The sequence below is a fragment of the Centroberyx affinis genome, unplaced genomic scaffold, assembly GCF_046629955.1.
Source record: "Centroberyx affinis isolate AG114_WGS23_722 - 3 ecotype Tasmania unplaced genomic scaffold, CSIRO-AGI_Caff_v1 ptg001162l_1, whole genome shotgun sequence".
Taxonomy (NCBI): domain Eukaryota; kingdom Metazoa; phylum Chordata; class Actinopteri; order Beryciformes; family Berycidae; genus Centroberyx; species Centroberyx affinis.
Genome location: NW_027279693.1, coordinates 92,733 through 108,809, shown reverse-complemented (window position 1 = coordinate 108,809; position 16,077 = coordinate 92,733). Strand labels below are relative to the sequence as shown.

At 40.9% G+C, this 16,077-nt stretch overlaps 1 gene segment (V, D, J or C); it reads right to left on the bottom strand.

The window, feature by feature from the left end:
• Positions 1–5,095: 5,095 nt before the first annotated feature.
• Positions 5,096–9,283, bottom strand: LOC139648113 (Ig kappa-b4 chain C region-like). The segment is given in 3 exon segments: positions 5,096–5,588; positions 6,406–6,481; positions 9,260–9,283. Coding segments are annotated over 3 exon segments (435 nt in total).
• Between the last annotated feature and the right edge of the window lie 6,794 nt (positions 9,284–16,077).

Sequence of the window (16,077 nt, the reverse complement as noted above, 5' to 3'; positions counted from 1 at the left end):
TATTCAAACCACATAGAATACATAACCTGGGTAAAAAAATAAGTATTTGAACTGTGATTTGGATCATACAGGACGGTTTTGATGTTTGAAATCTGCTTGACCTTTCAGCAGTCATAATATTTCAATATAAAAAGGCAGCAGATATCCTTATACCTGTTGAGCCTCACTGTGGCCTGGTAGTTTGGATTTTGCTGTGGATCTAAAAACATCTCCTACATAGACAAATCCCAGCTCTTTTCTCCACCAGCAAGGAGTGTCAAAACCTCTAAATTGGTGCATTTGAGCAGCTCTTCAATGATGAACATCTCCCAGGCATCTTTGTGGGACACAGCAGTCTGTCTGTTTATCTAGGAGAGCTTGACTCCCAGGTGCATCCACAAACAGCTTGTCCCTGTCTCTCAGTCCAAGTCAGAAGCATCAGACATGTCAGAATCTGAATCAGGACCAGCAATAGGCTCCTCATCCAGCATCTGTTGATCTGGTATCTGGTCCTCAGTCAGCATCTATGACACTTTCTGCTGTATATCTGGAACTATTGTGACCAGAAGGATGAAGCAAAACAAAAGAAGGTACTTCATTTTAAATGCACATAAATCAATTGATGAATTAGTCGATATGTGACTATAACTGAGCAATATTCAATCTCTTGATGAATAAGGTTAAATGCACCGGTCAGCATTATTAAATCTCTAAACTAGCTAATTATTATATTCAATTATACTAGTTAGGTCAACAGTACATCCACAACAGCTATCTTGCTAGTAGTTTTGTAGAAATGTATTTCTCACTATAAGGGATATGTAAATATGATGTAACATAATCTACCATAAGACATCAGAAAAGCAGAATATAACTTACATAAATTAAATACATGAGCATTCTTGCAGAGTTGTGAAATTGTTATGTTACATTTCAAAAAAGTGTAAAAAATGTTGTTCCTGACTGTAAAAACTGCAAAGATCAAAGGTCCTTAACACATTCCATAGAGAATGTATGCGGGTAATTTGTGATAGAAATGCAAAAAGTATTATTACTCCAAAAGTAATAAAGATGAAAAGAAAAAAACAAACATTCAGAACATCAAGAACAAGATATGTAATGATAAAATAAATTGATTTAAAAGATACAGCAAAGAAACACCCAGCTAAGTCACCTTTACCCATGCAATGCATCAAATTCATTGTGTCAACATGTGTCTTAAATAATTTATTAAACATGTTATGGAAACTTGGACTAGTAATGCAAAAGTAATGCAAAAACTCCATGGGGAAACACCATGATATGCTCAGGACAGCTACACTTCACTGACTCTGTGTGTGTGTGTGTGTGTGTGTGTGTGTGTGTGTGTGTGTGTGTGCATGTGTGTTTGCATATCTGTCCTGCCTCTCTGCTCTCCACCCGTTAAGAGGCCAGTGTTGATCAGTGGCTGTCCAGGCCTTTCAGAGACACTGACACGCCGCCAGCACAATGATGATGTCACAGATTCTCCTGCTGGGCACCCTGGGGCTCCTTGTTCAGGGTGAGACTCTCTTCTGAAAACTTTGTTTCAGGATGTAACCAGGTTTACCAGAATGATGTTCTGCTATGATGGAGAAACACTGAAACAACCAGCATTTACCTTCTTCCATCTATTCTCCATGTTAAAGAAATGATACTCTTCTGTTTTGAAATTGATCATCTTTCTTCAAGTTGTATTTGTCTCAATAACCCTTCTCCTCTGTTTTGATATTTTTCAGATTCATTAGCAGAAATCATTCTGACTCAGTCTCCTGAATCTCAGTCTGTTGAACCAGGACAGACTGTTTCTATCAGATGTAAAGCCAGTGCAGGTGTTAGTAATGAACTCCAGTGGTACCTTCAGAAACATGGAGAAGCTCCTAAACTCCTGATTTATGTTGCTACAAACCGTCAGTCTGGGATTTCAGATCGTTTTAGTGGGAGTCAATCTGGGACTGACTTCACTCTGACCATCAGTGGAGTCCAGACTGAAGATACAGGAGTTTACTACTGTCAGCACGATTACGGCTGGCCGTTCACACAGTGATACAACGTCGTACAAAAACCTCCCTCAGCTGGAGAGGAACTGATCTGACTCAACAGCTGCACAGAAACTAAAACATTAGAGGTTTGACCAAAATGGCAGTTCATTATAGCATACAATAATAACATTTTTCATGATGAAAATATTTTATGTAATTCAGTTTTACGAGTCAGTCAAATATTCTAAGGATTAAATTTCAACTGTCATGAATTGGATTTTTTTCCTTGAGATTATGAGGCATTAATACTTAGTGGTTTTAGAAAAATAGAAATATACTGAATATATTTCAGTCAAATAAAATGAACAAACTCAAATCAAACAATTTGAACTTTTAAGATTAATAAGATTAAGATTTATGTTGATTTCAATATGTTACTTTAGTATGTTTTATACAAACTGAACAAACTCAAACTCATTACGATTCTGCAACAGTACAAACAACATTTAATTTAATGTATCATAAAATTGATCATGTAAAATACAAACAATAATATTGATGTCAATATATTATATTTTTGTTCAATCATACTGTGTGATCAGTCAAACAATTCTCTCAAGCTCAAGGTTGAACAGATTCTATGTAAACTGTTTCTAGTGAGACTGAATGGAATTAATTTGAGGTTTAAGTAGAGATGTATTTTCTTTGCTGTGTTTCTATGTGTGTCAATCCAGCTCTATTCATGTTTGACCTCCCCATGCTGACCTCCAACCTGCTGAAAGTCAACTTCCCAACCATTCAGCTGTTCCTTCTCCACCCTCTCAAACCAAGACTGGGAAGACTGATTCAGTCCAAACACAAACACACACAAGCCTTGTTGCGAATGATTCAGCCTAAAAAACTGATCAACATTCTGTAAATCATAATTTTTCCTTTTAATTTTTAAGGAAGTCCTTTGGCTTTTCCTATAGCTATTACTCTCCTTACAGTCCCTTGCCACCACTTTTATTTGCCTCAGTGCTCGATCCCTTTGCAGAGAAAGAACACACGTAAATATTTCCGGGGTCAAAACTGGAGATCACACTCATGTTATATCCCTCTATGCTGATGATATTCTGCTTTTTATTTCCAAACCTGAAATTTTTCTTACTACTTTTGTAGAATTATTACAAAGATTCGCCATATTTTCTGGATACAGTATAAACCTGACACAACCAGAATCCTTACCAATATGACACTTTGGTAATAAGGGATCATTGGACGATTTTCTATTTAAATGGTTAAAAAATTGGATTTGCTATCTAGGTTCAAACTTACAGAGAAATCTGCAAACAATAAATGTGAGCAATTTTTCTCCAATCATGAAGGCCGTGACAAGGGATCTTTAAAGATGAAAATGTCCTTTCATCCTTACATCCACACCTAGTTCCTGCCCATCTTTAGGATACCACTGGTAAACACAATGGGCCTCATTCACGAAACATTTCTTAAATTGTTCTTACTTTTGTTCTTAAGAAACATGCCTATGCAAAACCAACTCTGAAAATCATGAAGCATGCGCAGAGTCTCGATTTTTGTGTATTCCAGGTGTATCTGATGATGAATGCCACTTGTTCCTTAATTAGATGCGCGTGCCTGTTGATGCTGATTAGCATAGGTAGATGCCCTGGCAACTCCATAAAAGGCCTGCTGTCTGAAGGGTCGTGTGCAAATGGAAAGCATTACTGGAGTGGTGGAGAATGGCAAACAGACCCAAGAAGAAAAATTCAAACTCTGAAATAAAAGCGTTGTTGTCGGGAGTGAGAGAAAAAAAATATAGGCTATATACTTTTTAAAAGTGTAAGCAGTGGAGTGACAGCATCTGAGAAAGAAAACATGGCAAGAAATTACTGATGCTGTCAATGCTGCAACATCAGAAACACACACCTTGAATTAAATTAAAAAGAAACAGTTTGACTTACAGTTAGAATCTAAAAAGCGAGGGCAATAGTCTAATTCCAAATAGATGCAGTTTATTAGCTCCAGGCGGACGGCAGGGTGCTGCCAAAATGTTTGGAGAAATAATATGTTAGACTGTGATGTCAGGTGTCCAGTCATCGCGGAGTTGGACACTGGTTTAATTCAAGCAGCATCTCCATCTGATGGTAAGCTCAGACTTTAGGCTTTATAATAATATTGCTGGTTTTGACTGTAGCTGTTGACAGGAGCTTTCTTCCTGCGGTGTCCAAGCACATCCAAAGTCCTTCCAGCTCAGTATGCTGCGCTCTGTGGCGGAGTGAGTACACGTATGATAATTATATGATCGCTGCTGAGGGGTCTGAAGATTTATCAGGTGTGTCATTAGCCATGTGGTCAAGGCATAACCTCTATCACATAACCTCTATATTGTTTACGATTTAAATAGGGGAAAGCGTTTGGAGACGGTGCTTTGATGCACACAGTCCATTGCTCTTGTGGTAAGATAGAACTTTATTGAACAATAAATAATATAATAATATATGTATGGTAATATATATACGATAATAATTAATCACTTTAATCACTCAGGTTTCCAATTGAATAGAATTGCCTATGAATTTGTTCATATCGGCCTATAGCTTATGGTTATTATCACTAGGCTTACAAATGGACTGAAACACATTTTGTTGCTGATATGAGGTCTGGGACTGCTTTAATAGATTTTGCTTAAATAATAAGGCATTTTAAGTAGAAACCACTTCATGCGTAATGCCCCGCGCATGTTTCCAAGCACACATAGATTTTGATCGTACCAAAGAACAAATGCAGGTAAGAAAAAAAATGATGAAGGCCGAAATGTTTGTGGAAACGTTCGTAAGTACACTTCAGATCAAATCTGAACATTTCGTGAATGAGGCCCAATAACTTTCATATGGCACTCACAGAGTTTATGAATGTTTGACAATGCATTACATAATCCCATCATTTATTCTCAAATCATCACCAGTATTTATAAAATCCTGGTCACTTTACACTGAGACGAGCTCAGTCTCTGTGGATTTAATGGAACCACTGTTACCATTAAGACAGCATCATAAGACATCTGTTATTTTTTACAATAGTATCCATGGAAAAAACTGATTTGGTGTAAAGATCTTTATTGTTTTGAAACATCAAATATATCAGCATTATTGTGAGCAAGAAAAGATTACTCGTCAGAGAGAGAGAGAGAGAGAGAGAGAGAGACTACAGTGCTGAGTGCAGACTGAGAGCAGTAGCAGAGTAAAACCAGTAGCAGAAGTCCCAGTGAGTCAGGTCAGGACTGGGAACACTGGTCTCTCCTCAGTGTCTCCGAGAGCGGAGACTGGGAGCCCTGGGTGGCCTCACAGGTCACAGAGCCCACCTTCCCCCACTGGTCTGCAGGGAGCCTCAGGGTGCTGCTCCAGCTGTAGTGGCCGTCCTTCTCCAGCACCCCGGGGCTCCTGCTCTCCTCCCAGCTGCTGCTGCTGCTGCTGCTGCTGCCGTCCACCTTCCAGGCCAGCCTCCAGTCTGAGGGGAAGCCCTTGTTGGCCAGGCACATGAGCGTGGCCTTCCCCTGCTGCAGCTCCACGCTGGAGGGGGGCAGCACCGTCAGGGTGGGACGGACATCACCTAGGAGACACCAATCAGCTTAGAGGACAGGAAGGCTGCAGCTGTCAATCAATCACCAGGCGGTTTGACACCTTTACTGTGTGAGAGTCCATTTTCCCCTTTAAGGAGTTTCTGTCAGATGGTTTTTATGCTCCACCAGTCACTCACTCACACATTGTTTCACTTCCCTTTAAGAAGCCTCTCATGCATTTCAGCATGTAGTTGCTCCATTTTAAAAAATTCCTCCAAATTTTCAATTTTCTCTAGCTGTATTTTATTTAAAAAGTGAAAAATGCAAAAGAATTAGAATACCAATACATTTAAAAATTTTTGATGAAATAACCGGAAACCGGTTGAAATAATGGTCAAAATATAAATTTATACTAACACATGGATTGTGAACAGATTTAAAACAGCAAGTAGAATTAGCAAACTGTCAAAATAATGTTAAAGCAGGCTATATTTGAAAGCATGAGATTTGGCTACATTTTCAAATTTTCAGGTATATAGAAACGCTCATTACTTTAATTTTAATTTTACTTAAATTTATGGTAAAACTGGGAAATTAAACAAGAACCTGCCAAACCATTTCAAAAATAGTATTTTTTTCCTAAAACCTTTTCTAAAGCTCAAGCTGTTGACTTTTGACAGTCCTACAATGTGTAAAGAAAAGTGCAGTAAAGCAGCTGTAAGTTAGACTCCATGGTTAAGGACAGAAACAGAGAAAATAAAAGGAAACTATAAGTCACAAGATATTTATATCAACTTCTAAAATTCCAACACAGGAATTAAAGCCTTAATAAATAATATGATATTGAAAATTTGTGCAGAAACTTACTTCCAACATCCAGTCTGGTTCCTCCACCAAAAGTCAACCACAGTGATACAAACTCATTGAGCCGCCGTACAAAAACCTCTCAGTCTAGAGAGACACGGCTCTCTCACTTTACCAGACAAAACTAAAACTACAATGTCTCAAGATGCAACATTAAACTAAGAGTTATGAATACATGCTTCCTCCTCTGGCCCAAGAACTTATAATAATTAGAATGGTCATTTGGATTACATTTATTAATGTGTTTTTTCACTGGTGAGAGAAAACTGTTTCTTTAAAAATTATATATTACATGGATAGTCAAATATTTTGCTTTCTAAAGTGCATTGCATATGCAACAAATTAAAATGTAGCTAATGGATTAATAAAAATATTAGATAGGTGAACTTACTTCCAACATCCAGTCTGGTTCCTCCACCAAAAGTCCACCACAGTGATACAAACTCATTGAGCCGCCGTACAAAAACCTCTCACTCTAGAGAGACACGGCTCTCTCACTTTGAACAAAACAAACTCACCAAAATTATTTTCACTTCATAAAACTTTAGCTAACTGATGTAATAACAAGCTAAACTATCAAATTATGCACCAAAGTTCCAACATTAATCTTTTTTATTTGTGTATTGTTAATTTTATCTTGTAGTAATATTGATTTCTCTAGCAGTAAACTAAAACAAGACATGAGATATCCTTGAAGAAAACTTGTTTATAGACATCAAGCCAAATCTACATCAAATTTTGCGTGAATACATTGTTAATCAAGAGTTTGGTAACTTGATTGATCCATTTACAAACAGCATCATCACAGTAATCCAAGTCCCTGCTGGAGTCAGTCAGAGCATTTCCATAGAGAGCCACTTTGCATCAGCAGCACCATGCTCCAGTGCTCTGGGAGAGTTTATAGTCCTGAGAGTTGAACACTGGATGACTGACAGCTGTCCTTCATGACAACAGAAGCCACAGAAATCCTCCTCATCAAAACATGACTTTGATCTCCATCCTCATCTGGACTCTCCTCTGCTGCTGCTTCACAGGTAAAGTCCAGAGAATCAAACTCCTCTCCTCTATGAACATCCGTCCCTCTGAAATGAAGCGGGAAAACCATGACGGTGGTTTATGTTTTTGTCTCTGTATCCTCAGAGTCCAGAGGCCAGATCACAGTGACTCAGCCTGGAGCAGTGAGGTCTGCTCCGGGAGGCTAGGTCACCATCAGCTGTCGAACCAGTCCCAAGGTTCATGTTTATAGCAGCTACCAGTTTTTAGCCTGGTACCAACAGAGAGATGGAGAAACTCCTAAACTGCTCATTTACCTAGCTAGTTCTCGAGCATCAGGGATTCCAGATCGTTTTACAGGCAGTGGATCAGGGACTGACTTCACTCTGACCATCAGTGGAGTCCAGACTGAAGATACAGCAGTTTACTACTGTCAGAGTCTCCATGTTATCAACAGTCAGTATCTGTTCACACAGTGATAAAGCGTCGTACAAAAACCTCCCTCAGTCACACTGAACAGAGACTGAACTGACTGCTGCAGCTGGAAGCTACTGCAGGAACTGATACAGTTCACTGACGACACACACACACACACACACACACACACACACACACACACACACACACACACACACACACAAACACACACACACACACACACACACACACACACACACACACATATACACACACACACACTCACACACACGACTTGGTTGGTGAGGATTCATGTTGTTATTCATAGTGTCTCTACCAGTTTGCCTTCTGAACTTAAAACAGCCCACCTCCCACCTCAACAACCTGAAAGTTCCCCCAAATGAAGAGGACAGTTCCAGTGAAGAAGCCCAATCAGACCATTAAAAGCACAACAACATCTAGCAAAGTAAGCTGTCATGATGCCGACCCCCAAACCACTGCTGAGTGAGAGTCTTTTTCTTGAAGGAAGGGAATAGTTGGGTGCACACACGTATGTCAGATTTAGCATTGAGATGGCTTAAATCCTATTTATCCGATAGGACCTTCTCTGTCACAAAAGGCAAGTCATCGTCAACCACAGCCGACATCACCTGTGGGGTTCCACAGGGCTAAATTTTTGTTCCCATCCTCTTCTCGCTCTACATCAGTGATCCCCAATAGGCGGCCCTATGGGGGTTAGGGTTAGGGTTAGGGTTCGAGGGGCGTACGCCCCCGTAGCGGTTCTCGACTAGACAGCGCCACTCACCAGCTAGTCACCAGTCATCCCGCCGAGCAGTCAATCATCCCGCCTGTCATCTAAAGCGAATACATTTTTACCAGTAAGTCACAAATAACTGTCCTAAACCAAGAACAATATGGCCTGCGCGAAAAAGCGCAAAGTCGACCAGGAAAACCGTCAGTTCAAATCTGACTGGACTGATCAGTTTTGTTTTATTTTACCGGACCATGCCAATGCTAAACCAACATACTTGACATGCCTGCACATCGTAGCTGTCTGCAAAGCAGATAATCTAACGCGGCACTTCAACACTATGCATGCTGCCAGTTTTAATGCCAACTACCCTACAAAATAAGATCATCGCAAACAAAAAATTGCAAATATGATAACATAATCTCTTTCTACTATCGTTAAATCAACATCTGCATAACAGAGCGCAACAGCTGCATCGTTGCATGTGTCATGGAACCTTGCTAAAGCTAAGAAGCCATTCGCTGATGCTGAGTTGATTAAAACGTGTGCAACTGATATGGTTGGTGAAGATTTAAGTCATGATGAGAAAAACAAGAAAACTGTTGTGGAGCTTTTAAAGCAGGTGCCATTGTCGGCTAACAGGGCAACAAGAAGAGTAGAAGTTTTAGCGGAGGAGTGTTTTTCCAATCTACTCACCGATTTGAAGAAAGCAGAAGCCATATCACTAGCCATAGACTCGCCCTGTGACCGAACCTATATGGAACAGCTATCTGTGTTCGTAAGATTTTTTGATGGGAAGACCTGGGAAGAGCTACTTTGCTTCCTCTGTCTGGGTGCACAACTGGGGAAATCATCTTTAACGAACTGACACAGTTCTTCGAGAAGAATGGCTTGGATGTGAGCAAAATGGTGTCCGTGTGTGTGTGTGTGTGTGTGTGAATTTGCGTGTATGTGAGGGAGAGTGAGATAGAGAAAGTGCGCATGGCCAGACTCCACCCCACCCCACTGTCCAAATGTTGAGTCATTCTGGCCAATAATCTCAACTTCTGTTGCAACATTTCAGTCTGCAATATTTTTCAATAATCTTGATGAAATCTGGCTAAAGTTCATCTCTTGTGTAAGAAATTACTGTTCAACACTGAGGAACTGTGAAGTAAAAAGTAAAATGATTAAATGGTTGGTTTTGGACTTGTTTCAAGTCCATCTCTTATTTCAAGAGTGCATTTTTTTTTTCTTGTGTGACCCTCAACACAGGCTTTGAGAATCCCAGGCCTAAATTATTGGTACTACCACGACCACCACCACTACTGCTACTACTACTACTACTACATAATAATAATATATAACAATAATAATAATAATAATAATAATAATAATGGTAATAGCAGCAACAACATCATCTGCACATAAAACAACTTTTATTGGCGCAATGGAAAAAAAACCCTGGATGTTTTGGCCCTTGGCTTGGCATGCTTGACATAATTTGGCCCTTGGGGAAAACTAATTGGGGAACCCTGCTCTACGTGCTTCCACTTGGTCATATAATTCGTAAGCATAATGTTTCCTTTCACAGTTATGCTGATGACAGGCAGTTATATCTACCCTTAAGACATAATGATCCCAACTGCTTTAATACTCTCTGAAACTGTCTCAAGGATATTAAGTGTTGGATGTCCCAAAACTTTCTTCAGTGAAATGAAAGCAAAAACTGAAATAGTCTTATTCAGGGAGCCAAACTGAAGAAATATTATTTTACATGATCTAGGTGAATTATCATCTAATATAAAGCCAGGAGCCAGAAACTTAGGAATGATTTTTGACAGTGATCTGACTTTTGAGGGGCAGGTAAAGAGAGTCATGCAGTCCTGCTTCCTTCAACTGAGAAATATATCAAAAGTCAAGTAATTTTTATCTCACGCTGATTTAGAGAAAGTAATTCATGCTTTTATTTCATTTCGCCTAGACTATTGCAGCTCTCTGTATGCCTGCCTCAGTCAAAAATCACTCTCACGTCTCCACCTTGTTCAAAATGCCGCAGCTAGGATTTTAACTGGCACCAAACTTGCGACCGTATTACCCCAATCTTTTAGCGCATCTGCACTGGTTACCAGTTAGATTTAGAATAGATTTTAAGATTTTACTGGTTACATTTAAAGCACGGCAAGGTCTAGCCCCTAGCTATATTGCTGACCTGTTAACCCTTCATGAGCCGGTACGCAGCCTTCGATCCTCAGGCAAGGCCCTTTTGGCTGTTCCATAGTCTAGGCTCAAGACTAAAGGTGACTACGCTTTCTCTATAGGGCGCCTAGACTTTAGAATGACCTGCCTGAGGAAGTTAGGCTAGCTAAATCAGTTTCATCTTTTAAATCCCTCCTAAAAACACACTTATATAGACAGGCTTTCATGTGAATCACTCCTTATGCACTGCCGTTAGGGAGTTTGGAATTGCTGAGGGGTTTTTGTGTTTACTGGTGCTTCTGTTCGCTGGGCTGGCGATGAATTGGTCGGGGAGTGCAGCCGGGGCGTTGATGGTGTCGCGGACTCTGTTTCTGTTTCGGGTCGCTGTTCTGTTCTTCGGACTTTCTGTTCATTGGGGGTCCACCGTGTGTGGTGGTGGCGGCTTCGCTGGCTTTGGGCGTTCTGGCTGTCGGGTTCTCGGGACGTTGGGGCGGGGTTTCGGCCCGCGCTTCCTGTGGCGCTTGCCGTGGGTGTGGTCGGCTTATGGGGCGCTTCTCGCGGGCCTTGCGGTCGGCCCGTTCCTGCAGGTGCTCGATGGGGTTTGGATCGGGTGGTTTTGCTGGCCGGTCCGTCGGAGGTGATGCTTGTCTCTGGAGGATTAAGGATGGGTTTCTTTCAAGGGCATGGGGGTTTCTTGGTGGTTCCGGTCTCTTGAACGGTAGTGCACTTGTACCTGTATCTCCATTGTATTGCTCTCTTGTGGTTAGGCACACACTTTTATGTAAAGTTCCATCTGTTTTTAATTGTATATCTCTGTTTGTTTTGTTTGTTTGTTTGTTTTTAGTTGTATCTGCTTATCTCTTGTATGACCTTATATACCTATTTTTATGATTTTGTATTTAATTGTATTATTCATTTAATTGTGGTAGTTTTACATCACTGTCTCCTTGGGTTTTATTGTATGTAAAGCACTTTGTAAACATTGTTTTTAGAAAAGTGCTATACAAATAATTTTTTTATTTTTATTATTATTATTACTATTATTCACAAAGTAACGCAGTTTAACACACTGTAACACATACTGACACTCTGTACACACAGTAACGAAGTGTAAAACATTGTAACACATACTGCACAGGCAGCAACACACTGCAACACACACTGACACAATGTAACACACAGTAACGCAGTGCAACTCACTGTAACACACGCTGACACACTGTACACACAGTAACGCACTGTAACAGTGTAACACACTGCAACACACACTGACACAATGTACACACAGTAACGCAGTGTAACACAGTGTAACACACTGCAACACACACTGACACACTGTACACACAGTAACGAAGTGTAACAGTGTAACACACTGCAACACACACTGACACAATGTACACACAGTAACGCAGTGTAACACAGTGTAACACACTGCAACACACACTGACACACTGTACACACAGTAACGCAGTGTAACACACTGTAACACACTGTAACACACACTGAAACAATGTACACACAGTAACACAGTGTAACACACTGTAACACACACTGACACACTGTACACACAGTAACGCAGTGTAACAAAGTGTAACACATTGCAACACACACTGACAAACTGTACACACAGTAACACAGTGTAACACACTGTAACACACACTGACACACTGTACACACAGTAACGCAGTGTAACACACTGCAACACACACTGAGACACTGTACACACAGTAACACAGTGTAACGCAGTGTAACACACTGCAACACACACTGACACACTGTACACACAGTAACGCAGTGTAACACACTGTAACACACATTGACACACTGTACACACAGTAACGCAGTGTAACACAGTGTAACACACTGCAACACACACTGAGACACTGTACACACAGTAACACAGTGTAACACGGTGTAACACACTGCAACACACACTGACACACTGTACACAGGGTAACGCAGTGTAATAAAGTGTAACACATTGCACGACTGTACACAGTTACGCAGTATAACACATTGTAACACAGGGTAACGCAATGTAACACAGTGTAACACACGCTGACACACTGTACACACAGTAACGCAGTTTAACACACTTTAACACACACTGACACACTGTACACACAGTAACACAGTGTAACACACTGCAACACACACTGACACACTGTACACAAAGTAACGCAGTGTAACACACTGAAACACACACTGACACACTGTACACACAGTAACGCAGTATAATACACTGTAACAAAGGGTAAAGCAGTGTAACAGTGTAACACACTGTAACACACACTCAAACACTGTACACACAGTAATGCAGTGTAACGCAGTGTAACAGTGTAACACACTGCAACACACACTGACACACTGTATGCAGTGTAACACAGTGTAACAGTGTAACACACTGCAACACACACTGACACACTGTACACAGTAACGCAGTGTAACACAGTGTAACACACACTCACACACACACTGTACATACAGTAACACACTGTAACACACTGTAACACACTGTAACACACTGACACACACTGTACACACAGTAACGCAGTGTAACGCAGTGTAACACACTGCAACACACACTGACACACTGTACACACAGTAACTCAGTGTAACACACTGTAACACACACTGACACACTGAACACACAGTAACACAGTGTAACACGGTGTAACACACTGCAACACACACTGACACACTGTACACACAGTAACGCAGTGTAACACACTGCAATACACACTGAAACACTGTACACACAGCAACGCAGTGTAATAAAGTGTAACACATTGCAACACACATTGACACACTGTACATAATAATTCAGTGTACACACTGTAACACACACTGACACACTGTACACACAGTAACACAGTGTAACACACTGTAACGCACACTGACACATACTGACACACTGACACACTGTACACACAGTAACGCAGTGTACACACTGTAACACACACTGACACACTGTACACACAGTAACACAGTGTAACACACTGTAACGCACACTGACACATACTGACACACTGACACACTGTACACACAGTAACGCAGTGTAACACACTGTAACATACACTGACACACTGTACACACAGTAACACAGTGTAACACACTGTAACACACATTGACACACTGTACACACAGTAACGCAGTGTAACGCACACTGATACACTTTACACACGGTAACGCAGTGTAACAGTGTAACACACTGACACACTGTATACACAGTAACACAGTGTAACACACTGTAACACAGTGTAACAAATACTGACACACTGTACACACAGTAACGCAGTGTATCACAGTGTAACACACTGTAACACACACTGATACACTGTACACACAGTAACGCAGTGTAACACACTGTAACACAGAGTAATACAGTGTAACACACTGTAACACACTGTAACACACACTGACACACTGTACACACAGTAACGCAGTGTAACAGTGTAACACTGCAACACACACTGACACACTGTACACAAAGTAACGCAGTGTAACACGGTGTAACACACTGCAACACACTGCACACAGTAACACACTGACACACTGTACACACAGTAACACAGTGTAACACACTGTAACGCACACTGACACACTTTACACACGGTAACGCAGTGTAACAGTGTAACACACTGACACACTGTATACACAGTAACACAGTGTAACACACTGTAACACACACTGATACACTGTACACACAGTAATGCAGTGTAACACACTGTAACACAGGGTAATACAGTGTAACACACTGTAACACACTGTAACACACACTGACACACTGTACACACGGTAACACAGTGTAACACGGTGTAACACACTGTACACACAGTAACACACTGTAACACACTGCGACACACACTGACACACTGTACACACAGTAACGCAGTGTAACACACTGCAATACAAACTGAAACACTGTACACACAGCAACGCAGTGTAATAAAGTGTAACACATTGCAACACACACTGACACACTGTACATAATAATTCAGTGTACACACTGTCACACACACTGACACACTGTACACACAGTAACACAGTGTAACACATTGTAACGCACACTGACACATACTGACACACTGACACACTGTACACACAGTAACGCAGTGTAACACACTGTAACATACACTGACACACTGTACACACAGTAACACAGTGTAACACACTGTAACACACATTGACACACTGTACACACAGTAACGCACACTGACACACTTTACACACGGTAACGCAGTGTAACAGTGTAACACACTGACACACTAACGCAGGACACAGTAACGCAGTGTAACGCAGTGTAACACACTGTAACGCACACTGACACATACTGACACACTGACACACTGTACACACAGTAACGCAGTGTAACACACTGTAACACACATTGACACACTGTACACACAGTAACGCAGTGTAACGCACACTGACACACTTTACACACGGTAACGCAGTGTAACAGTGTAACACACTGACACACTGTATACACAGTAACACAGTGTAACACACTGTAACACAGTGTAACAAATACTGACACACTGTACACACAGTAACACAGTGTAACACACTGTAACACAGTGTAACAAATACTGACACACTGTACACACAGTAACGCAGTGTATCACAGTGTAACACACTGTAACACACACTGATACACTGTACACACAGTAACGCAGTGTAACACACTGTAACACAGAGTAATACAGTGTAACACACTGTAACACACTGTAACACACACTGACACACTGTACACACAGTAACGCAGTGTAACAGTGTAACACTGCAACACACACTGACACACTGTACACAAAGTAACGCAGTGTAACACGGTGTAACACACTGCAACACACTGTACACACAGTAACACACTGACACACTGTACAAACAGTAACACAGTGTAACACACTGTAACACAGTAACACACTGACACACTGTACACACAGTAACACAGTGTAACACACTGTAACACACATTGACACACTGTACACACAGTAACGCAGTGTAACGCACACTGACACACTTTACACACGGTAACGCAGTGTAACAGTGTAACACACTACACTGTACACACAGTAATGCAGTGTAACACACTGTAACACAGGGTAATACAGTGTAACACACTGTAACACACTGTAACACACACTGACACACTGTACAAACGGTAACACAGTGTAACACGGTGTAACACACTGCAACACACTGTACACACAGTAACACACTGTAACACACTGTAACACACTGACACACACTGTACACACGGTAACACAGTGTAACACGGTGTAACACACTGCAACACACAATGACACACTGTACACACAGTGACGCAGTGTAAC